General features: G+C 37.2%; 1 protein-coding gene and 1 non-coding gene across 2 annotated transcripts in view; both read left to right on the forward strand.

Annotated features, from left to right (window-relative positions):
* LOC117027110 (nuclear pore complex protein Nup153-like) overlaps positions 1 to 21,690 on the forward strand; it is an 85,155-nt gene extending 63,465 nt beyond the window's left edge. Inside the window, 8 exon segments of the mRNA XM_033114506.1 lie at positions 527 to 625; positions 1,684 to 1,771; positions 12,528 to 12,650; positions 15,165 to 15,770; positions 18,801 to 18,980; positions 18,983 to 19,144; positions 19,832 to 20,110; positions 21,446 to 21,690. Of these exon segments, the coding sequence (XP_032970397.1) occupies positions 527 to 625; positions 1,684 to 1,771; positions 12,528 to 12,650; positions 15,165 to 15,770; positions 18,801 to 18,980; positions 18,983 to 19,144; positions 19,832 to 20,110; positions 21,446 to 21,690 (1,782 nt within the window).
* LOC117027927 (U6 spliceosomal RNA) lies at positions 7,339 to 7,442 on the forward strand. The gene has a single exon (XR_004424039.1). It is a non-coding gene; the product is annotated as a U6 spliceosomal RNA (small nuclear RNA).
* Positions 21,691 to 23,697: the final 2,007 nt, after the last annotated feature.

Below are 23,697 nucleotides of genomic sequence, written 5' to 3' on the forward strand. Positions count from 1 at the left end.
ATATCTCTAATGAATACAGATGCAAAAATCATAAACAAAATTCTAGCAAATCAAATACAACAAAGCATTACAAAGATTATACATTACGGTCAAGTGTGGTCCATCCCAGGGGCACAAGGATGGTTCAACATACGCCAATCGATCAATGTCCTATACCACATAAACAAAAGAAAAGACAAGAATCTTATAATTATACAACAGATGCAGAAAAAGCCTCTGACAAGATACAATTTCCATTTATGATTAAAACACTTAATAAAATGGGTATAGAAGGAAAATACTTGAACATAATAAAGGTCATATATGAAAAACCCTCCGCTCATTAACAGTGAAAAACTGAAGCCATTTACTCTATGTTCAGAAATGAGACAGGGCTGCCCCCTATCACCACTGCTATTCAGCATAGTATTGGAAGTCCTAGCCAGAGCAATCAGGCAAGAGAAACAAATAAAGGCATCCAAATAAGGAGTAAATTTCTTTTTCTAAAAAGCTCTTTTTGTATTTCTTTAATAATTTGGAAAAACAGGTACAAATGACCTCTTCAAACAACACTGACCATCCCATATTCGTATTTTCATCTCCAATTATAAAATCTACTGAGGCGTATGTACTACCTCCATCATCTGTAAGTAGTAACCAAGCAATATGTCATATTTATTGATTTTAAAGATATTCTGTATTTTTTTAAATCCAAGGTATCATTAGTGGTACAAAATACCATTATTTTTCTTTAAAGTTAATAAACATATGTAATCTACAGAAAAGTTGAATGAGTGAACTCCTACATACTATTTTCTATATATATGTATATGTGTACATACGTGTATACATGTGTACAGACAAATTCAAATAAGCATATGTATTTTTTCATGTGCCATTTGATAGCTAAATGCAAACATCTTAATACCCTTAGTACTTTTCCATGTATCCCCTAAGTAAAAGGACATTCCTTTGCATACTCACAATACCGTTATGATACCCATAAAATTTACATGATATAATTATACTCTGTATTCAGATTTCCTTATCAGCCATACTGTCTTTTAATTGCTATTTTGTTTCTCTTGGTCCTCAATTAAGATAAGGACCTAATCAATTCAATCATACCGTGTTTCTTGAATTGCTCATAACGTAGAAAAGTTTTGGGTTTCTATAAACAATAGGTACTTTATATTTATTTATAATTAAGAAATAAATATTTCTGATAAAAATATTTAGTTGTGTTCAGTTTGCCCCACGCTTATTTGGCATGTTTATCAGTTTGACATGTTGCCCTTCGTATTTCACTGTGTCCTTGTTTTCTGTCACCATGAAATGTTCCAGATCATTTTGTAGTTTCTGCGCTGCCTGTCTGAAATCTGTCCATTGTCCAAAAATTCTCATACTTTTTATTAGAAAATGACATTTCAAAATCCAGAATTGGGCATTAGGAACACATTATTTTATTCTATATACTTCTTTAAAAGAAAAAAATGCCTAAGAAATTAAAAACGCTGCTGTTAAACTATGACACAGCATTCGTTATAAGAGGCATCCCAATTTTAGAGACTGTAAACTATGAAAAACTGAATTTTATAGAATAAGTGAAATTAAATATTTTTTTGACTAGGAATGAGAAATCTCTCTATTGGAGATTTGCTTAAAACTAATTTGACACTTAAAGGATCACTTTTCTCTTGACAGATTGGATTTACAGTTAGTGTACCTGTTGGGAAAACAGCAGAACTTTCTGGCTCTAGTAGTGTTTCAGAACCAGTTACAAGTGGTTCAGGTGAGTAAAAATTTCTCATAATCTTTTGCATAAAAATAGTGCATATATTAGACTAGCATTTCAAGTTCTTTTCACCTTGGGCAATACCCATAAATGCCTTCACTTGTATGGAATTAGCTCAGAAAAGAAACAGGAGCTAATACCAACTTTTTGACAATGCTTTTTAGTAATTATCCTCAGAGATTCTTAGCTCCCTAAATGTCAGTGTTACAGTTTGGTTGTGCGGGGGATAATTACATCAGCAGATTCATCCATTGTCTTTGACTTGTCAAAATAAAGTGACAGCTTATTATAAATAAAATCTGATTATAGGAAACTCAAGGGTTGTCCACGTGATAATTGCAGTGGATTTCAGGTTTACGGTTCAGTTCACAAGAGTTTTTATGTGTTAGGGTTATGCTCGCCTCTGCAAATAGGCCTTTGTTCAGAATTTCTGAACTCAAGAAATGAGCATAATTGAGGGAATGAAATAATAGGATTTTCTTTGGTAGTGGTGTTTTTCTTTCAAGTGTTTGATGTTTAAGAAGTGAAGAACCATCTGCTGTGAGTAACTCATGTCAAGAATTTTCGAGCATTTTACCCAACAAGTAATCAGCAAGTGCAAGGGAACAGAAACAAGAGAAAAAGCATGACATAGTTTGAAAATTGCAAATAGTCTGTCAAGTGTTTGAGAGGTAGCTTTAAATTCTAAAAATTCTTGAATGCTATAGTAAAGAATTGGGTGTTAACGTGAATGTAGTAGGAAGACATTGAGTGATTTTTTTTTATGGGGCGTGAGGTAGCTGGAGTGACAGAATGTGTTGAGTGAGGGAGTGGGTATTACAGGCTAAGAGATCAGGTAACTTCGTGTGCCCCATCCAGAAGTGTTTATTTGACTATCGCCTAAGTTTTGGAGTTTTATGAAAGTAGATCATCCCTCAAAAGATAGTTTTAAAACTAATCAAAGGGCCAGGACATAGAGTGACAGAGGTATTTGGCTTTGGATGCTATGGAAGTTGGTAAGAGCATAGATTATGAGAGTAGCACAAAGTGAGAATTTGGTGTGTTTGCAATCCTATTTTTCATCGAATGCAACTGCTCTGTGTAAGAGAAAGTAACAAACACATTTCAGGTATAATTCTTGTTACAAGATTTTTTTCTTTAATGTTAACTATGAATTCAAGAGGAATGAACCTATTCAATGACCACTTTCATGCCTGTTTATGAGAAAAGACATGAAAATCATTCTTAATTTTTATAAATTCTTTACTAATTAATGGTAACTGAATGAGTAACAATTTATTGAAACAACTTTTGTGTTTCATTACATCTGGGGAAATCCCCAGTTTGTAAGGAATTCATTAGGTAAGAGTGGCACATATTAAATGGTGATAATTGTGTATTCTCTTGTCGACACCTGATTGTCACCACTTCCGTCATTAAGAAGCAGATTGAAAATGTAGACATCATGATTAACTAACTACTTTGTGACAGCAGCTAAATTTTCCATTATGTTCTTTTTCCATCATATTGACTACATTTCAGGGAATCCTTAAATTTTACTTTAAGTTGCTAAAGGCAACTCATTTTTTTATAAAGGAATATAGAATATGATAAAGTGATAAAACCATGTGTTTTCCTTTCACATTGTTTTAAGAGGTAAGTTCGGTGTTTTGCATATTTTTGTTATTGTGGTGAAATGGACAATTAATCACTTTAAAGGACCAATTCAGTGTGGTTAAGTATATTCTCAATGTTGTGCAGCCACCACCTCTCTCTAAATCCAAACCTTTTTACAACTCCCAGAGGAAACTTGTATCCATTCAACAGTTGCTTTCCATTTCCCCTTCCCCACAAATCCTGTCAACCACCCATCTGTGTTTTGTTTCTGTGTATTTGCCTATTTTAGAGGTATACAGTGCCATTTGTTGCTTCTGGCTCACCCACTTTGTATTATGCATCAGTCCTTCATTCTGATTATGGCTGAATGAAACTCCATTGTATGGATATACTAAAACTCCTCTGTGCATCCATTGATGGACCTTTGGGCTATTTCCACCTTTGGGCTGTTGTGGACAGCACTGCTATGAATATGCATGTATGTGTATTTGTTTGAATACTGGTCCCAGTACTTTGGGTGTATACCTAGGGATGGAGTTAAAGTCAGATGGTAGTTGTATATGTAAATTTCTGAGGCACCACAAAACTGGTTTTCTCAGCAGCTGGCTCATTTACATTCCCCTACGAATATATACGGGTTCCAATTTCTTCATCTTCTCACCACATTAATTATTTTTCTTTTTTGGATTATAACTGTCCTAGTGGTTGTGAAGTGATGCTTCATTGTGGTTTTGATTCACATCCCCCTAGTGATCAATGGTGTTGAACCTGTTTCCATATGCGTGTTAGCCCTTTATGTATCTTCTTGGGAGAAATGTGTGTTCAAGCTTGTTGCCCATTTTTAAATTAGTTTGTCTCTTTGTAGCTAGATGCAAGCAGTTTTGATAATGTGGATACTATATCCTTGTCAGACATATGACTTGTAAGTAATTTCTCCAATGCAATAGATTGTTTTGATAATATATCTTCATACTTTCTTGATAATGTCCTTACATTCACAAAGTTTTTTTATTTTATTGAAGTTTAAATTTTGTTTTGCTTTTTCTTTTGTTGTCATATCTAAGAATTCATTGCCAAAATCCATCGTAATGAAGATATACCTACTAAGTTTTCTTCTAAGAGTGTTACTGTTTAGTCCTTATATTTAGATCAATTATCCATTTTCAGTTAATTTTTTTTCATGGTGTGAGGTGTAAGGGTAGGTAGGATTTTTTTGAAACTACTTTTTAATTGGTATCACTTAGGAAGGAAACTAGGTTATTTATATTTTATTATAGAAAATTTCAAACATTCTCCGAAGTGTCATGATAGACTGAATCCCCAATACTCTTTACTCGGTCTCAACATTTACTGTTTTGTGACCAATCTTGTCCCGACTTCTCTCCCTCCCTTTCTTCCTTTTTCCCTTTTCACACATAGGGACACACCTTTGAGGTTATTTTGAAAAATCCCACGCATTTTTAATCTGTAAACAGACTTCCCCTTTAAAAATATAACAACCAAGCCATTATCATACTCAAAATATAGATTTGTTCTTTTCAGTAAAAGAATATGTTGGTTTTGGAAAGTTTGGAAAACATAAAAAGTAAAAGCAGTAAAAAAAAATCACCCATCTTTAGTAGCCATCATTACATCTTATATGCAAACCTTTTTGCATATACATGCAAAAATCTTTTATATTTTATAACCTGCTTTTACCCATAACTGTGGTTCTTTTTTATTACTAGTTCCAGGTGTATAAAACACTATAGACCTTCACATACCTCAAAAAATGATAACCCCAACTAGTCTGCCACCATCTAATTTCATACATAGCTATGACAATACCATTGACTATATTCCCTATGCTATACTTTACATCATGTGACTATACATATATATATTTAATGATAACAATACTATTTTCTATTAGTTTCAGGGCTACAGCACAGTAGTTAGACATTTATGTAATTTAAGAAGTTTTCCCACCAATAAAGTCTAGGTCCCATCTGACATCAAACATAGTTTTTACAGTATGGACTATATTCCCCATACTGTAATTCACACTCCCATGACTATTTTGTGACTACCCATTTGTACTTCCTAATCCCTTCACCTTTCTCACCTATCCTCCCCTCTAACAACTATCAGTTTATTCTCTGTATCTATGAGTCTGTTTCTGTTTTGTTTGTCCATTTATTCTGTTCTTTAGATTCCACATATAAGCAAGATCAAATGGTATTTGTCTTTCTCAGTCTGACTTATTTCACTTAGCATAATATCCTCCAGAACCATCCTCATTGCTGCAAATAGTAAGATTTCATTCTTTTTTTATGTCAGAGTAATACTCCATTGTGTAAATGTACCACAGTTTCTTTATCCAATCGTGTTTTGATGGGCATTTCAGTTGTTTCTGTATCTTGGCTATTGTGAATAATGCTGCAGTAAACATAGGCGGACATATATTTTTTCGAATTTATGTTTCGGGTTTCTTTGATAAATATCCAGAAGTAGAATTGCTGGGTCATAAGGTAGTTTTATTTTTAATTTTTTGAAGAACCTCCATACTGTTTTCCATAATGGCTGAACAAAATTGCAATCCCACCCACAGTGCACGAGGGATACCTTTATTCCACATCCTCTCCAACACTGTTGTTTGTTAATTTATTGATGACAGCCATTCTGGCAGGTTTAAGATGATATCTCATTGTGGTTTCTATTTGCATTTCCGTGATGATTAGTGACATTGAGCATCTTTTCATGTGTCTATTGGCCATCTGTATGTCCTCTTTGGAGAAATATCTCTTCATGTCTTTGGCCCATTTTTTAATTGGATTGTTTGATTTTTTGGTATTGAATTGTATGAGATTTTCATAAATTTTGAATATTACCCCTCATCAGACATATCATTGGCAAAATCATCTCCCATTCAATAGTATGTTTTTCACTTGTACACATGTGAACATCCACACAAGTGGATGTTTTTCACTTGTACACATGTAAAGTGTATTTCTTTATCTTTTTTTAAATTAATTTCAGGTATACAAAGTAATGTCACATTTATGAGAGAGAGAGAAAGAGAGACAAAGACATATAAAGATATATATGTGTCTTTTTGTTTTGTTGATGGTTTCCTTTGCTGTGTAAAACTTTTAGTTTGATGTAGTCCCATTTGATTATTTTTTCTTTTGTTTCCCTTGCCCGAGAGGATATATCAGCAAAAATATTACTGCGGGTTATGTCTGCGAGTTTACTTCCTTATTTTCTTCTAGGAGTTTTATGGTTTCGGGTCTTATATTAAGTCTTTAATGCATTTTGAGTTTATTTTTGTATGCAGTGTAAGATGATGATCCATTTTCATTTTTTTGCATGTATCTGTCCAGATTTCCCAGCGCCATTTATTGAATCGACTGGTTTTACCCCAATGTAAATACTTGCTTCCTTTGTCATAGATTAAATGATCATATAGGCATGGATTTATTTCTGGGTTCCCTATTCTGTTCAAATGATGTACGTGTCTGTTTTTATGCCAGAACCATGCTATTTTAATTACTGTGGCCTTGTAGTATAATTTGATATTGGGTAGCAGGCTACCTCCAGCCTTGTTCTTCTTTCTTGATATTTCCATCACTATTGGTGGTCTTTCATGGTTCCGTATAAATTTTAGGATTGTTTGTTATAGTTGGGTGAAAAATGCAAAAGTTTGATGTTTTGATAGGGATTTCATTGAATCTATAGATTGCTTTGGGTAGTATGGACATTTTAGCTATGTTATATTTTTCTATCCTTGAGCGTGGTATATGTTTCCATTTATTTCTATCATCTTCTTTAATTTCTCTCTTAGAGGTCTTATAATTTTCTGAGTACAGTTCTTTTACCTCCTTGATTAAATTCATTCCTAAGTATTTTTTTTATGCGATTGTAAATGACAAGTTTTTCTAAAATTCTCTTCCTCATAGTTTGTTATTGGTGTATAAAAATGCAACCGAGTGCTCGCTTTGGCAGCATATATACTAAAATTGGAATGATACAGAGATTATCATGGCCCCTGTGCAAGGATGACACACAAAAATGCAACCGATTTCTGAATATTAATTTTGTATCCTGCTACTTCACTAAAGTCCTTAATCAGTTCTAATAGTTTTTTGGTGAAATTTTAGGGGTTCTCTCTGTATAGCATCATGTCATCTGTAAATAATGATAGTTTCACTTTGTCGTTTCCTGTTTAGACACCTTTTATTTGTTTTTTCTTGTCTGCTTGTTCTGGCTAGGACTTCCAGTACTATGTTGAATAAAAGTGGTGAAAGTGGGCATCCTTGTTTAGTTCCTGATCTTAAGGAGAATGCCTTTACATTTTCCCTATTATGATATAAGCTGTGCATTAGCCATGTCTGGCCTTTCTTATATTGAGATATGTTCCCTCTAGTCCACCTTTGCTGAGAGTTCTTATCATAAATGGATGTTGGATTTTGTCTCATGTTTTTCCGGCATTTATTGATATGACCATATAGTTTTTATTTTTCATTCCGTATATGTACTGCGTAATGTTAATTGATTTGAGGATACTGAACAAACCTTGCATAGCAGGAATGAATCCCACTTGATCGTAGTTTATGATCTTTTAACATATTGCTGAATTTGGTTTGCTAATATATTGTTGAGGATTTTGGCATCTATCTTCATTAGCAATATTGAGCTATAGTTTTGTTGTTTTGTTTTGTTTTTGTAATGCCTTTGTCTGGTTTTTGAATCAAAGTAATGGTGGCGTCTTAAAATGAGCTGGGGAGACTTCTCTTCTCTTGGATTTTTTTAGAAGAGTTTGAGGAGAATAGGTGTTAATCCTTTTTGGAATGTTTGGTAAAAATAGACCCATGAAAACATTTGGTCCAGGACTTTTGCTTGTTGGGAACTTGTTGATTACTGATATGGTTTCGTTGGTAGCAATTGGTCCGTTCAGATTTTTTTTGTTTCTTGATTCAGCCTTGGAAGATTGTGTGCTTGTAGGAATTTATCCATTTCTTCTAGATTGTCTGTTTTGTTGGCATATAGCTGCTTGAAGTATTTTTCTCAATTTTTAATTTTTTTATTTTTTGTTTTGTGGTTGTCACTTCTCCTCTTTCATTTCTGATTTTATATCTGGGTCCTCTCCCTGTTTTTCTTGATGAGTCTGATTAAAGATTTGTTCATTTTGTTTATCTCTCCAAAAATCCAACTCTTGGTTTCATTAATGTTTTGTTGTGTTTTTTGGTCTCTGTTTCATTTATTTCTGCTCTGATCTTCATTATTTAGTTTCTTCTGCTCATTTTGGACTTTCTTTGCTATTCCTTTTTCAGTTCCCTTAGGTGTAGAGTTAGACTGTTTATTTGAGAGTTTTCTTATTTCTTGAGGCAGGCCTGCATTGCTGAATTTTCCTCTTAGGACTGCTTTCCCTGTGTCATTGTGCTTTTGTTTTTGTTTGTCTCAAGGTATCTTTTCATTTCTTCCTTTGTATCATTGTTGCCCCATTCATTGTTTAGTAGCATGTTACTTAGCCTCCATGTCTTTTTGCGTTTTTTATTTTTTCTTGTAGTTGATGTCTAGTTTATACCATTGTGGTCAGGGAAGACGCTTGATATGAGTTCTGTGTTCTTAAATTCACTGAGAATTGTTTTGTTGCCTAACGTGGACTATCTTGGTAAATGTTCCATGTGCACCTGAAAGGAATGTATGTTTGGGTGCTTTGGGGTGAAATGCTCTAAAAATGTCAATTAAATCCATCTGATCTAGTGTATCATTGAAAGCCACTATTTCCTTGTTGATTTTCTATCTAGAAGATCTGTTGATTAGTATCAGTGGGTGTTAAAGTCTCCTACTCTGTTGGTGTTACTGTCAATCTCTGCCTTTATGTCATTCAATATTTGTTTTATCTATTTCGGTGTTCCTATGTAGGGTGCATAAATATTTAATAAGGTGATAGCCTCTTGATGGATTGTTCTTTTTATCATTATGTAATGTATTTCTTTGACTCTCATTATAGTCTTTGTTTTAAAGTCTATTTTGTTTTAAAGTCTGTATGTCTATAAATATCATTAACCCAGCTTTTTTTCCATTTCCATTTGCATGAAATATTTTTTTTGCGTCCCTTTACTTTCCTTCCGTGAGTGTCTTTCAATCTGACATGCGTCTCTTGTAGACAGCATATGTATGGACCCTGTTTTCTTATCCATCCACCTACCTTATGTCTTTTGCTTGGAAAATTTAGTCTGTTTACATTCAACGTGATCATTGTTATTGCCATTTTATGATTCATATTTTTTATTGTTTGTTTCTTTCCTCCTTTCTTCTGCTTAAAGATGTCCTTTTAACACTTCTTTTAGACTGGCTTGGTCATAATGAATGCGTTTAGCTTTTTCTTTTCTGGGAAGCTCTCTATCTCTCCTTCAATTTTAAATGATAGCCTTGCTGTGTAGATTAATTTTGGTATAGGCCCTTGCTTTCCATTACTTTGAATAATTACTTACACTCTCTTCTGGCCTGCCAAGCTTCTCTTGAGAGATCAGTTGACAGTCTATGGAAGCTTTCTTGTAAGTAACTGGTTGTCTTTCTCTCGCTGCTTTTTGAATCTTTCTTTGTCTTTAACCTTTGCCTTTTTGATTATGATGTGTCTGGGTTTGGGTTTCCTCTTTTCTGCAGCTCTCCGTGCTTCCTGGTCTTGTATGTCTATTTCCTCCACCAGGTTAGGGAAGGTTTTAGTCATTATTTCTTCAAAAACAGTCTCAATCCCTTGTTTCCATTTTTTCCCCCTGATACTCCTATGATGTGAATGTTGTTCCACTTGATGTTGTCTCACAGGTCTCTTAAAATGTCTTTCTTTCATTGTTGTTCCCATTGGGTGTTTTCTACTTCCTCATCTTCTACTCGTAAATCACTGATTCAGTCCTCTGCTTCATCTGATCAGCTGTCGATTCCTGCTAATGTATTCTTCACTTCACTTATTGTATTTTTCATTTCTAAGTGGTTTTTTATGATTTCTATGGCCATCTTTATGCCTACTGTATCTTTGTTGAAATTCTCACAGCATTCCTTAAGCATTCTTATAACCAGTGTTTTGAACTCTGCTTTGGTAGGTTGGTATCTTCCATTTCATTTTGTTTTATTTCTGGAGGTTTCTCCTGTCTTTTATTTGAGACATATTTCTTTGTTTCCTCATTCTAGCTGCCTCTCTATGTTTGCTTCTGTGTATAAGGTAGAGCTCTTATGTCTCTCAGTCTTTGTTCAGTGGCCTTAAGTAACATGTGTCCTGTGTATCCATGGCGCACTCTCCCTGATCACCTGTGCATGTGTTCCAAGAGTTTTCCTTAGGTGTGTTCTTTGGTTGTAGGTGAGCCTTGATTGCTTGTGGCACTTCAGTGGTTGGGTTTGACCCCCAGGCTGACTGACTGTGAAGATTGGCTATGACCACAGTGAATGAGCTGCCGTGTGAAGGCTTACCACTAAGAGGGGGGTTTGCCCCTATGGGCTCTGTTGCTGTTGAAACCCCCTTAGAGTGTGTGCCACTTTTGAGGCTAACCAGGTAGTGCTCTGGTGTGGTCTGAAACTATGCTGTTGGTATGTTGTTATAGTGTCTCTTGACAAGGTTTCCTGTGTAGGCCAATTTCAGGCTTGCCTGTTACTGGCTTGCAATTACCTGGTAAGAGTTACAAAGTTGTATGTCGTTGGCTACTGCCTGTACTGGACTTGGAGGCGGGTGGACGTGGTCTCACTGTGAACCGAGGCTGGCTGCCATCAGTAGTGGGCCTGGGACAGCTTAGCAAAATGCCCAGGGCCCCCTAGGTCTTTTGCCACCTGCTGGCTGCCCATAAGACTCAGCCTTTGAAACAGCCTCCTTAGGTGAGAGGGACGGGTTGGTATACCCAGTGTTGAGAGTGCCTTCGATGATGCAACACTAGCTGGGTGGGGCTGGGATTCTACCAGATCAATGCTGTCTGAGATTTAGCCTTTTGAGGATAAGTTCATCATAGAAAAGATGGCATGCTCTTGTGGGCTTCACATGAGGCAGACTCCACACAAAGATAATAACTGCCCTCCCACCAACCCTCACTCAGAAGCCACACAACATAATCTTTTTTCATATATGTCTGGCACCTCTTTACTTGCCACCCCTCCACCGGAGACCAGGTGAGTGTTTGCAAGTGAGTGAGTCATTGCACTGATCCTTGAAGAGGTCATCTGGCATTCCATCTGGCTACCATCTCACGGGCATGGGCCAACAGTGTCCTGGCTGGTTTCACTTCCAGATTTTGTGGGAACTCCTCTTCCTGGCACAAGACCCCTGGGGTGGGGGCACCTTCCTCTTCTAGGGCAAAACTTCTCCAGTGAGGTGTCTCTCCCAGTGTTCAACCAGTATCTTTGGGCTTGGGGTCAGCCCGTTTCAAGTCTCTGCCCTTTCTGCCAGTCTCAGTGTGGCCTCTTCTGTATATCCTTAGTTATAGGGGTTCTGGTCAGTAGTCTTCAGATGATTCTTGAAGTTGATTGGTCTATAATTTCTTTGTAATTTTGGTGTGATCCTGCCATGCAATAGGCATAACATTTACCTAATTAGCGATCTTGCACCCTTCACAATGTTGCTTTAAAGAATGATTTTTGTGTCTGCACAGCATTCCATTATGTCAGCATTCTGTAAAGTATATAACCAGCCTTGTATTGAGCATTTATAATCCATGTTGTCAGTATAACTGAAGGGTATCTTCAGTCGTAGGCTGACTTTCTAGAAATGAAGTAACTCACTTGTTGAAAGTTTTTTAAGGTTTTTGATCAATATTGTAAATTTCTTTTTATTGATTATATATTTCATGCAATGTATCATTGGTTTTATCTAGATGCCATACCCTCTTCAGTCTTTCAGCTTGATTTTCTTGATTACCAATAAAATTCCTTGTGTAATAGCTATAACTTCGATTTTTCGCCTCTTTGGAGGAGAGATCTACAGTGTGGAAAATAGTATTTTTACTTCCTTGCAATGGCAAGTTAACCCTGCACTTTCAAATTTGTTCACTTTCTTTGAATTTCAGTGACTTTTTCCATGATGGTTTAGAATTTCATCCAAATAATCTTTGAAAGTCTTTTTAATACACTTAACTGGAGTCCTGTACTTTTTTTCTTGGCATAATAATATTTTTTATAATGAAAAAAATCACAGCTCAAGATAATTCTTCAGTGAAGAGTTCAAGCTTAAAGAAGCAGTTAGATGAAGATTGTGAGAAGCCTTTGAAACGTGTAATCTTCAAAGAAGAAAGTGTCCTAGATGTTCTGAAGAAGCCTGGTAAGATAATAGCTACCTTTAAGATACTTTGAAATCTTAAATATAAACTCATGATCTTATTTTAATGTCATTTTTGGTATACATTAGGCTTTTTAAAAATTATGGCTAATTAGATAGGTGCTTGACTTCTGAATGTGGATGTAGTCAGAGGTACTCATTTTGAGGGAAATATCTTGAAACTATTTCTTTAGAATTTAAAGACTTTGCACTGTAATGAAGTCTCTGAGAGGCAAGTATAGAAGGGGAATATGAAGCAAGTATAGAATGAGAAAGGAATTACCTATTAATAGAGACAATCTAATATACAATAAAAGTAAATAACCTGATGATATGCTTAGACATGTGTTTCCCGTGAGAAAGACATGAACTGCCTTGTTCTATTCCCATTATTCTCCAGTTGTGGTGTGTGTGTGTGTGTGTGTGTGTGTGTGTGTGTGTGTGTGTGTGTGTGTATCAAGACCAATAAAAATTTTCTAATTCCAAAATATATAATAGGTACAGTACTTACTTGAAACAAAATGTAAAATCTAGGAGGTAATCATTTGAAGTCGATGACTAGAAATCCTCAAATGGGAATAAGTTTTCAGTATGAAAATAACAGAGGATAGTCACAAGTTCAATTGTGATGTGTACAATAAGAATATACAAGTGTTTATAAGAGAATCTAGTTGCTCAGAAAGAGCTTAAACCTAGTAGATGTGTTCATGTATAATTGAATAGGAATTTCAAAGTAAGATTGTCTTCTACAACAACCTTAGAAGAATTAGGTTTTGTTGGTCTAGCCATCTCATTTTATACATAAGTGCACTGCCTGTAGGAGTCTCAGTGATTTAGATGATTTTATGCAGTTAAAGCAAAATTCCTGAAATCCTCTACTAGAATGAACCAAGTAGTAGGTAAGCATCAAATTCATATAATTTACCTCATATAAGTCATACTTTGCATTCATAATGTCCATTCCTCTTCCATTTTAACTTTCTTAAATATGGAAAATTGGAGTCGTATGTTCTTCTGAGGAGAAATATGAAAAAGTGGAAAGTATAGAAATCTGTAATACCTTGACATGGTAACTGTTAACAATTTGCCAAACTTAGTTACTCACATTACACGTTTACAAAATAAAACATTGTTGACCACTGGGAGTAACTGAGGTATGTGGAATTGTTTTGCCATTGGTCTAAGCAGAATTATTTCTTGGTAGCACTAGAAACTCTCTACCAGGAGCCTTTGAGTTCCTGCTCCCCTTCATATGTCATTAGTTTGGCTCATACAAACTCTTTTTTCTTAAAAAAAAAACCTCAACAACCTTCTATATCTTTTTGCCCTCCAATTTTCTTTTCCTATGGTGCTAAAGGCTGGAAAAATGGGTCTCTGAGTTTGTTGGTATGAGTAAAAGAAAAGTTAATTAGTTCAAAGTTAAGAACTTTGAAACGTCATTCCCACAAATAAAGTGTAATTTCCGTGAATCAAATCAATGATAGCAGTTTTTGGTAGCACAGAAACTTTTTTCCTCCTGTTATTTCATGGTTCTGCATGAATACCTTAGCTGTCTAAATACACCTTCGGTGGTTACAACATGTGTAACCATGTGAAAGGCTCTGAGATTATACTTGTAAAGTCACTTGAGGCAATTCTGTTGGAATCACTGTTTGGTCATGGTGTGTAGGCATGGATTTGAGTAGCATGAGCTTGTGCTCATTAGGATTGACCGGGTCTTAATAATTTTCATATTGCTGGGACTTACCAGGTGGTTTGGTACATGGCTGTTAGAATTGGTTATCACATTTGTCATTGAACTGTTACTATTGTAAAGGTCTACAGGGTTTAATAGAATTAAAAATAATTCTTCCTACTCTGTTGTATTTTGGAGGGACATCTGTACCATGACCATATCTACACAACTCAGCTGTTTTGACCAAAAGTAGAGGATACCACAATAGTGGATTATAACTGGCTAAAATTCAAAGATAAGAGATACTGAAGTTATTTTATATAGCCAAGGGCATGAAAGGAGAGACAGATGAGGGAAGAAAGCTATAAATATGCTGTATGTAGATCAGGCATCAGGAAGGCAAAACATAGTGTAGCAAAAATAGATGACAGTAGCATCGGTCAGTACATTACTACAAATTAAAGCCTAAACTTAGGTATTGGTTGAATTATAATAAGTAGAAACTTCGAGAGGAAGAAGGTGATATCCTCTGAATAAAACATCTTTTGTATTAGGTTGGTGCAAAAGTCATTGCAGTTTTTGCAATTGTTTTTAACCTTTTAAACCGCAATTACTTTTGCACTAATCTAAGAGATTTTAACTAGGTCTAAGTGTCACTGATTAATTATACGATGACTAAATAGTGCTCAGTGAAAATCACTTTTTAAGTAGTCCATCTTGGATTGTTATAACTGAGCAATAAGGTAGATATATTTTCTCTCAGTAATAACATTTCAGTTAATGTTTTGATTGGAAAGCCTTCCCTACCTTATTCTTTTCACTCCTCTTTCCTCCCACAGTAGGTTTCACATCACCGAAGACAGATTCTCTTGCAACTCAGCCTACCACCACAGGCCCTGTTGTATACACAAGACCAGCAATAAGTGGCTTTTCTTCTGGTGGAATGGCGCGTTCAGAAAGTTTAAAAGCTAGATCATCGGGGCAGTGTGATACTTGTCTACTCCTGAACAAAGTTACAGACAACAAGTGCGTCGTCCGTTATGCAACAAAATTGCCACCAAGCGATACTGCTAAACACTCTGGAATTGAAAAATCAAGTAAAAGTAGCAGACCAGCTCTTTCTACATCAGGGTCAGGTTTTGGAGAAAAAATTAAACCAACAGTAGGAACTTGGGATTGTGATACCTGTTTAGTGAAAAATAAACCAGAAGCAAGAAGATGCATAGCTTGTGAAACACTGAAACCAGGAATTTGTTTTAAGCGAGTCCTTACATTGCCAGTGGCTTCAGAAAGTGCTGGAATTGTGTCTGCTTCATCTTCAGGCTGCACTGTAACCACTGGTCCCTTAAGAAAGAAATTCAAAAGGCCCGTGGGGTCTTGGCAATGTACACTATGCTGTGTGTATAATAATGCTGAAGACAAGAAATGTGTGTCCTGTGAAAAACCAGGTACATTTATGGCCATTTGGAAGGATTTTGCTCATCATTCAGTAGAACATTTTACTTTATTTTCTGTCTAATCACTAAAAAAACCTGAATATTTTAAATGGTTTGGGATGAGCGTTTCCTCATACATCTTAAGTTTTCTTTCTTGAGGTTAAAATGATTTGCTTGGGGCCAGGATAGGCTGTGTGTTAATCAGCCCAGTATATACTTTAACTTCCTGTTTCTATGCCTTTTTATGAGAAATTTCTTAGTCTTCTTGATCATTTTCAAAGTTGACTAATATACATGGTGAAAGATCTTAGAAGGGAACAATCTTTGGCAAACCTTTATACAGAATAAAACAGTACTTTGTTTTTCTCTGAGTATAAATAAGGTGGCAAGTGGTTACTTCCAGGGAAGGTTTCATGAAGAAGTAGAGAGTATTGCTTTATGCAAAGAATGTGGCTGCATGTTAATGGTGATACCTGTACCTGTATGCTATCTGCCAGAGAGACTGCCTTGAGAGTGAGCTACTGAAACATCAATGAAAAAGGCATACTTAGGCAGCCAGAGAAATGTAGTTTGGTTTGAGTTTCTCCTGTTGCTCTGTTCAAATTTAAGAGTTACTAAAGATTCACATCTGGAAATGTCTCTTTGCAGTTTTTGTAATACTGTTATATAATTATTTGGTACAGACATGTGGTGACATGGATGCGAATAAAACACGATATGAGCACCCTAGGACTTCTGTGTGTAGTTTTATGTCTACAATGACAAGCTCTTGAGTTATTAGCCTACACCCCTGTCTGAACACAAGGGCTGAGCCATATTTCTAATTCCTACTGGATCTCTCCATGAGAATGAGATTTCAGAATCTTCATTCTGAATTATCTTTCTCTTCCCACCTGACACTCCTTCACCCATAAAAAATAATGATAAGGAAGTCCTCATACATGTAGGAAAGTGAAATTAATTCTGAGAAGAAGGGAGAATAAAACTTTGAGTCAGGCAATAAATTGTGAAGCACAAAGAACGAAAGCTCATACATGTATTAATGAAGCTTGAATTCATCCTGTGAAAGATGAGCCATCTTTTTAAGTGGAGGATTGATATGCTCATACGTGTATTTTGATAAATTACTTGGTAGCTTTATGAAGGATAGATTTGGAGGTGACAAAATTTGGAGACCAGTTGACAGATTAGGAAGTTGTGTGGAAAATACAGGCAAAGATAATGGTGATGTGTACTAAGGAAATCACATAAGGGTGAGGATGTAGAATAAGTTATAGTGGAAGACATGTTGATTCAAGCTGTGAAATTGAGTTTCAGATATATGTGAAGCCTTTGGATATATTGATAATGGACCCTCTGGGCTAGAGGTACAGAGTTGTGAGTCATTAGCCCACACTTTTTGAATACGTCGTGGTAATAAAAGTGATGGAAAGTGAGTGAACAGAGTGAATAGAGAAGACAGGCTAAACTGAGATCTGCTAACTTAAGTGAGTGGCAGCAATAAAACTTTACAACAGTTAATTTGCTCAAGGAATAACCACAGAGGAATCATGGCACTAGTTGCTTCTTGGAAGGATGGATTTAAGGGACCAAGGGCAGAGGTCTCAATGAGAAGGCTGTTGTTCAAGAAGTAAGGGGAGTTTGAATTAGAATAGCAGCAGATGGCTAGTCAGGAAACAGAATGAAGAAGGTTTGAGAAATATGTCAGGGAAGACGAGCCGTCTAGCCGAGATAATCAGGTGAATAGTGGAAAGAGACCACGGGGATGAAGCTCAGAAGTGGAGTGCACGTACAAGTCAGGAAACTGTTTTGTTGGTGATTAAAACCATCTGAGTGGATGATAACTGGTGAGATGGGTAGTGGACTAAGGATGGAACCTCAGGGAGCAATTTTATTGGCCAGATGGAAGAGAACGTACCAATAAAATCGAGAACTCAGGTAACGGGAAGAAGTGACAACAGCCAGAGATAATTTAGATAAGTGGGTGTTCCAGAATGAATGACTCCCATATAGTGACGTGAGAGTGAGCCAGCGTGCTCCGTTTTCTGTCAGTCATGCCATGTGACCCACCCCGTAATGTGACCAGCCCTGTCTCTACACAGTACTGGAACTGACACATTATTGGAAGAGTTTTTTCAAGTCTTCAGGAAGGGGGATGGATTCAGGATTGCCATATAACAATCAGTAGCCTTCCTCCAAATGGGCACTAAATAGTTAGACAACCTATCTTATTTGTATTTTCTAACATTTCTCATTGGTATTTTGTAATAGCTGTAGAACCTGTCACATGCTGACGTAAAAGACATATTTAACACTAGTTCCTGAGAGAGAACATTCCTCTCCCTCCCTGTCCCCCTCCCAATGTAATTTTGGTTCTTAGAAGGATTTTAATGGAGCTTAGCCAACAGAGCTACTTCTAAAATTCAGATGGAAGGGAAAATGCATCAGAAATCTTAGGGACAGGGGCAGGCACACAGACAGATTTGCCTTAATAAGTAGCAAACCATACTATAAAGCTACAATAATTAAAACAGTCTAGTCACAATAACTGTAGACGAAACACATGCACATATATTTAGAAATTTAATATGTCGTGAAGGTAGAGTTATAAATTACTGCGCAGAGGATGCACTAGTCACTGAATGCTGCAGAGAAAATTGGCTCTCATTTGGACTAATTGAAGTCATAAGTCCTCCAGCAGAAATTGCAAAATCAAGTTGATCAAAGTAAAACTACCTCCCACTATGTTAACCTGTTATCCAAATACGGTTCCGGTTAATTTGCATGTAAGGCACATGTTTGTTTTTATTAATCTGAAAGCTGAAGGTTTTCCTATGTAAGTCAGAAAATCCATAAGTCATAAACGAAGAGCTGGATGTGGGTGATTACATCCCCATTTAATAGAACAGATGCCCATTTGATAAATGTGCATAAAAAACAATTCTGTTTTCTAATGAATTCTTCGATTGTAAGGTAGGAAAAAACGCTTTCTCTGATTACTTCTTAAAGATTTTTGTTTGTTTCTTAATTTCTGTCATCCAGATCAAAGTTCTGCAAAGCCCAATTTTAGTTCCTTGAACAACAGTTCCTCTAATTCAGGTCCACCAGCCACTTCAGCTACTGGCAGTATATTTGGTAGTTCCATGTCCTCCTCCAGGGCAGCTGTGGCTGCCTCTGTGTACAGACAGGCCAGCACTGTGAGCAGCTCAGCCTTTGGTCATGCTGGTCCAGTACATCTCAGTTTTTGGTGTTTTCTAAAGAAAGCAAACCAGCAACCATGTCTACCACGGGTACAGCTGTTACCCCATGTGTCTCTGGTGCAGGAGTCTGCAGTAATAATACTGTAAGGTCTGGTTTCAACTTTGGAGCTACAGCCACATCTAGCATTGCAGATACTTTTACAAAAGAGAAAACTACCCAGGCATGTTGTGCTTGGATTGCCTTTAACTATAAGTACGTCAACTCTAGGAAATAATGCAGCAAGTTATCCCAAAGCAGCATGGATGCCCTTAGGTCATTCATACCCACGATGTTGGAGTTATTCACCATGTGGTACAATGTACATTTTTGTTCAAGTTTAGCATAGTTAACTGTTGGAAGAGGTTTTTCTACTTCAGCAAGAACGTTACCTTTTGTTTTTCCATGGGGTTTTTTTTTTTTAAATGTAAGTTGTAAGTAACCAGACACTGGGGTTTATTTTATTAGACATTAGATCTCATTATGCAGTATATTCATGATTACAACGTTAGCTGAGTCCTGCTATGTGTTAAATTTCTGGTAAGAAATTACAGGTCAGCTGTTTTCTTAGATATATTCCATTATCATAAAATTTTGAATGCAAGGGTCTGGAGTCTTGTTAATAGAAGGTTTTGTTATATGGAGTCTGTTTTATGAAGCAGTGGTAGAGAGAATTGTGTTCCCACAATTCCTAGAATCATCATCCAAAGCTGGTGGCATTTGTTCCACAGGGTAAGAGTCTGAAAGGAAGCTTGGAATTTGCTTCTGAGTTCATGGAGATTTCTTGAGGATTATCTCATTTGAGCTGTCGTGGTCATTTAAGTGTTTCTTTGGGCCTCTAGGATCCTCCTGTGTATTTGGCACTGGACCTTCAGCACCATTTGCTAATCCAGCATTTAGTGTGAACCAGACACCAACATTTGGACAAAGTCAAGCTGCCTGCCAGTGGAATTCCCCAGGCTTTGGATGTCTATCATCCTATAGAGTATTATTTTCTTCTGGTACTCAGTCCGCACCACCTGCTATTGGGGGAACATCAAGCGGTGGCCACTCTCCTGTGTTTAGACAACAGCCTGGTCAGTCTGCATTTGGCTTTGGAACAGCTCCTAATTCCAGTGAGTGTGTACTAGTGATGTGGTTTGTATCCGTACTCAGGTTTGCGTGCCTCGTGTACAATTTTATTCTTTGAATTTTGAAACCATTCACTTTTTTTTGTTGTTGTCTCTTGTACTTGGCACAAGAGCGAGATGTGTGTTTAGTCTTACCTATAAACCACAATCACAACTTTGACACAACTGTAACCATTTTTAAGGTATTAAAGTATTTGTTTAAAATGTAATTGTTTCTTAACTCTAATTTAGGTCCTGGATTCATTCCATCCCACTTCTCCCCACCTGACTTTGGGGCACTCTAGCCTAGATTTCAACCGTAGTGTTTTCTGATCCTCTCTGTGATGGGATTTACCTCTGGAATTTACTCCCCAGTTCTAGTTCTCATGCTGGGACAGTCCAGCCGCGTTGTCTCTTGACACTTTCTATGTGATGTACTAGCCTTTTCACTTGTGTCTTTCCATCTGAGGTGCATCTCATAGACACAGCACATATATGGTCATTCCCAGGGAAGGTTTCATGACGAGGTAGACAGTAGTTGCTTTAGCAAAGGCTGTGGTGCATATTAATGTGGTTACCCAACTGCCTGTGGAGAGCTAGTCTACAAGTCTGCTTGCGTGGCGTCAGAGTGGAAGCATGAAGTATATAGAAGCGGTGTCTTTTAAACTGCATATGGGCTCTTTGAATTAAGCATTCACATACATTCACATGCTTAGCAATCCATCAATCTCTTTCATTCCCCTGGAAGCATCTATCCTGTTTCATCAAATCAATGATTTCTTGGCTTATTATATGCACCATTATTTTAGGTATAATTAAGAAAAAATACTTTCAATTAAACTATATCATATCAGTAATTTTAAGACACAACACATTTTCAGAGGTATTAATATATGAAGGGGTATAACATGCATCATAGAATTGATAGGGTACAATCATTAAGTGCCCATAGGATTAAAGGTGCATTGGGGACGTATGCGTGAATTCCTGAAGCAGTTGGGGTTTGGGCTTTGGAAGTTACCAGGTCAGTTTATTATGTTTACCTTTCATATTGGAACAAAATGCAATTTTGCTCTTATGTCTAAGGAAAGTAGTGAATTCTGTATATAAATAACAGATTGACCACTTCTGAACACTCTGCTCCTGAGTGCCGCCATTTCTTCCCTTAAATTGAGGGTCACTGTTTTGGTCCAGCACCCCAAGAACAGCTGTGGAAGGGGATGGGAGTGCCAGCACTGAGCAAAACAAAGAGCTGACTGAACTAGAAAGCAGCTCGGTGAAGGATAAGGTCATCCTTACCCATAACTGTTTTTACAAACCAAACACCCGTTTGTTTAAAAGGCTTTAACTTCCTCTGCACTGATCTTCAAGCAGAATCTGCATTGCTGGCCGACATCAGCTTTTCGGTCCCTCTTCTAACAAGTTCAGGGAGGACTCGAGCCAGAAGTCCACAGGATCATTCTTCATCCTGGGACTGTGCTCCCGAACCTAAATGTGCACTGAACTCCCCAGGGGTGTCTGTCAGGGAGGCGCCTCTTCACATTTCCATTCCCAGCTTCACACCTAAGATTTCGCTTCACTTCTAGTAAAAGTGGGATGGGGTTAGAAAGAGAGGCAACCACCCCGCTCATTTCATTGCCTGGGCTATTGAGACCCCAACAAACAGGAAGAGAACCTGGTTTTTGCTTTTTGTAAGTCTCCAGAATAGTGTGTCCCAGCCAATGATCTTTCATAAAAAGTGAAATTTATAATAGAAAAGTATTTGTTGCATTAGAGTGAGGTGTAATTATGGTGATTTATTTAGAAATTTCTTTAGTGTTTTTGTTATTTTGGTTTTAGTAAGTTGTTTCGACACTGTTACAGTGTGAAAACTTTTTAAACAGTAAAGTTTGAGTTTTGTTCTCACCCTGATATGACTTAGCATGTGGGCCCAGAAATAATAAGTTTTTACTTAAACTTTGGGTCTTGCTGTGCTTTACTTTTCCTAGAAGCTTCACCTTGGGGCCAGCTTTCTCCCTTGTACAGTGTCATTTCCAGGACTGGAGTCCATAATATACCAGATCCTGTGGGTCCCTTTAGGAAGAGCCCCAGGGTGGGGTCCCCTCAGTCATTCTGAGGTGGTCCCTGTGGGTGGGGAGGGGCGGTGGGGACAGGAGCTTGAACTCACTGGCCTCTGCATTCCAGGGAAGCAGGACCACGACCCTTCCGTGAAAGGGACCCAGCACTTCCTCCGCAGGACCCAGCACCTTTCTGCCAGGTCGCCCTGAGACAGCACCAGCCTCATCTTTCAAACATGCTGCGGCCCAGCGGGACCTCAGACCAGTGTGCGGATGCCATGTGCTTCCTGGGCCGCCTCCTTTCCCTTTCTGAGCAGGAAGTAGCAAGGTGCCGTCACCTGGGTAAATCTACAGCTTCTGATTTTTCCAGAAAGCCACAGAACCAAAAATCCTAGATTAATGAAGTGGCGGTATTTTTCTTTTCCCTTATTATACACCCCATTGTGTAGAAACCTCCACAGATTCAAACAAACTTACACAGTTTTCATCAGTTCCTACTGTAGAATCTGGAGTCGATGCCCTAGTTTGTGTTTTTAATAAATAATATATATTGTGTGTATGAAAAATGTGTCTATACTATGTCTGTTCGGAGACAGACAAGACTGTGCATTAAAATGAAGATAAAAGGGCTTCGTAGAAAATCACAAAGTACTGGATTTTGTTACAGAGCAAGCCTGGGAGGGTGCCAATGGTGAGAAGCAGAGCATCAGCCTAGGCAGACTCAGATTCTCTCTCAAGCTGTCTTAGCTTTTAAACTAATGTCGTATTCGTTAGCCAAGACCAAGACACGGGGGACTGATCATCTCTTATGGACCAGAACCATCCTCAACACAGGTAAGAAACTCTGAATCTCTGTGTCTCTTCTCTCATCCACTTTCCTGATTCCTCCCTTGTCCTTCCCTTGCCATCTCACAGGAACCACCTTGATATCAGAGCCATTGACTCCACACTGTGGCTTATAACACAGTGACCTCCAGGCTTTGCTCTGAACACGTAAGTGAAGGCTTTGAGAATTAAGAAAACTCTTCTCATTCAACAAAACATGGCTCTCAAGATTACTTACCATGTTTCCCTGAAAATAAGACCTAGCCAGACAAAATGCATCTTTTGGAGCAAAAATTAATATTAAACCCGGTATTATATCATATCTTATATTGTATTTTATATTATATATTATATTACATTATATTATATATTATTTTATATTATATTGTATTATATTATAGACCCAGTCTTATATTACAGTAAAATAAGACCAGGTCTTATATTAATTTTTGCTCCGAAAGACACATTAGAGCTGATTGTCCGGCTAGGTTTCATTTTGGGGGAAACATGGTATTACTTTGGTGAGGACTGAAAGCCAACCTGTGTTCAAGGCAGCACCCACCACCCCTTGGAGGAAGAAAGTATGCCAGTGGCACAGAGAGGACAATGAGAGGGTAACATGATTTCTAGGCAGGAAAGATACATCTGTTTAATATTAACTAATATCCCCATTGCATTGTTACGTGTTTAAGAGTGTAAAAGGCTTTATAT

Source organism: Rhinolophus ferrumequinum, chromosome 9, assembly GCF_004115265.2.
Source record: "Rhinolophus ferrumequinum isolate MPI-CBG mRhiFer1 chromosome 9, mRhiFer1_v1.p, whole genome shotgun sequence".
Classification (NCBI taxonomy): domain Eukaryota; kingdom Metazoa; phylum Chordata; class Mammalia; order Chiroptera; family Rhinolophidae; genus Rhinolophus; species Rhinolophus ferrumequinum.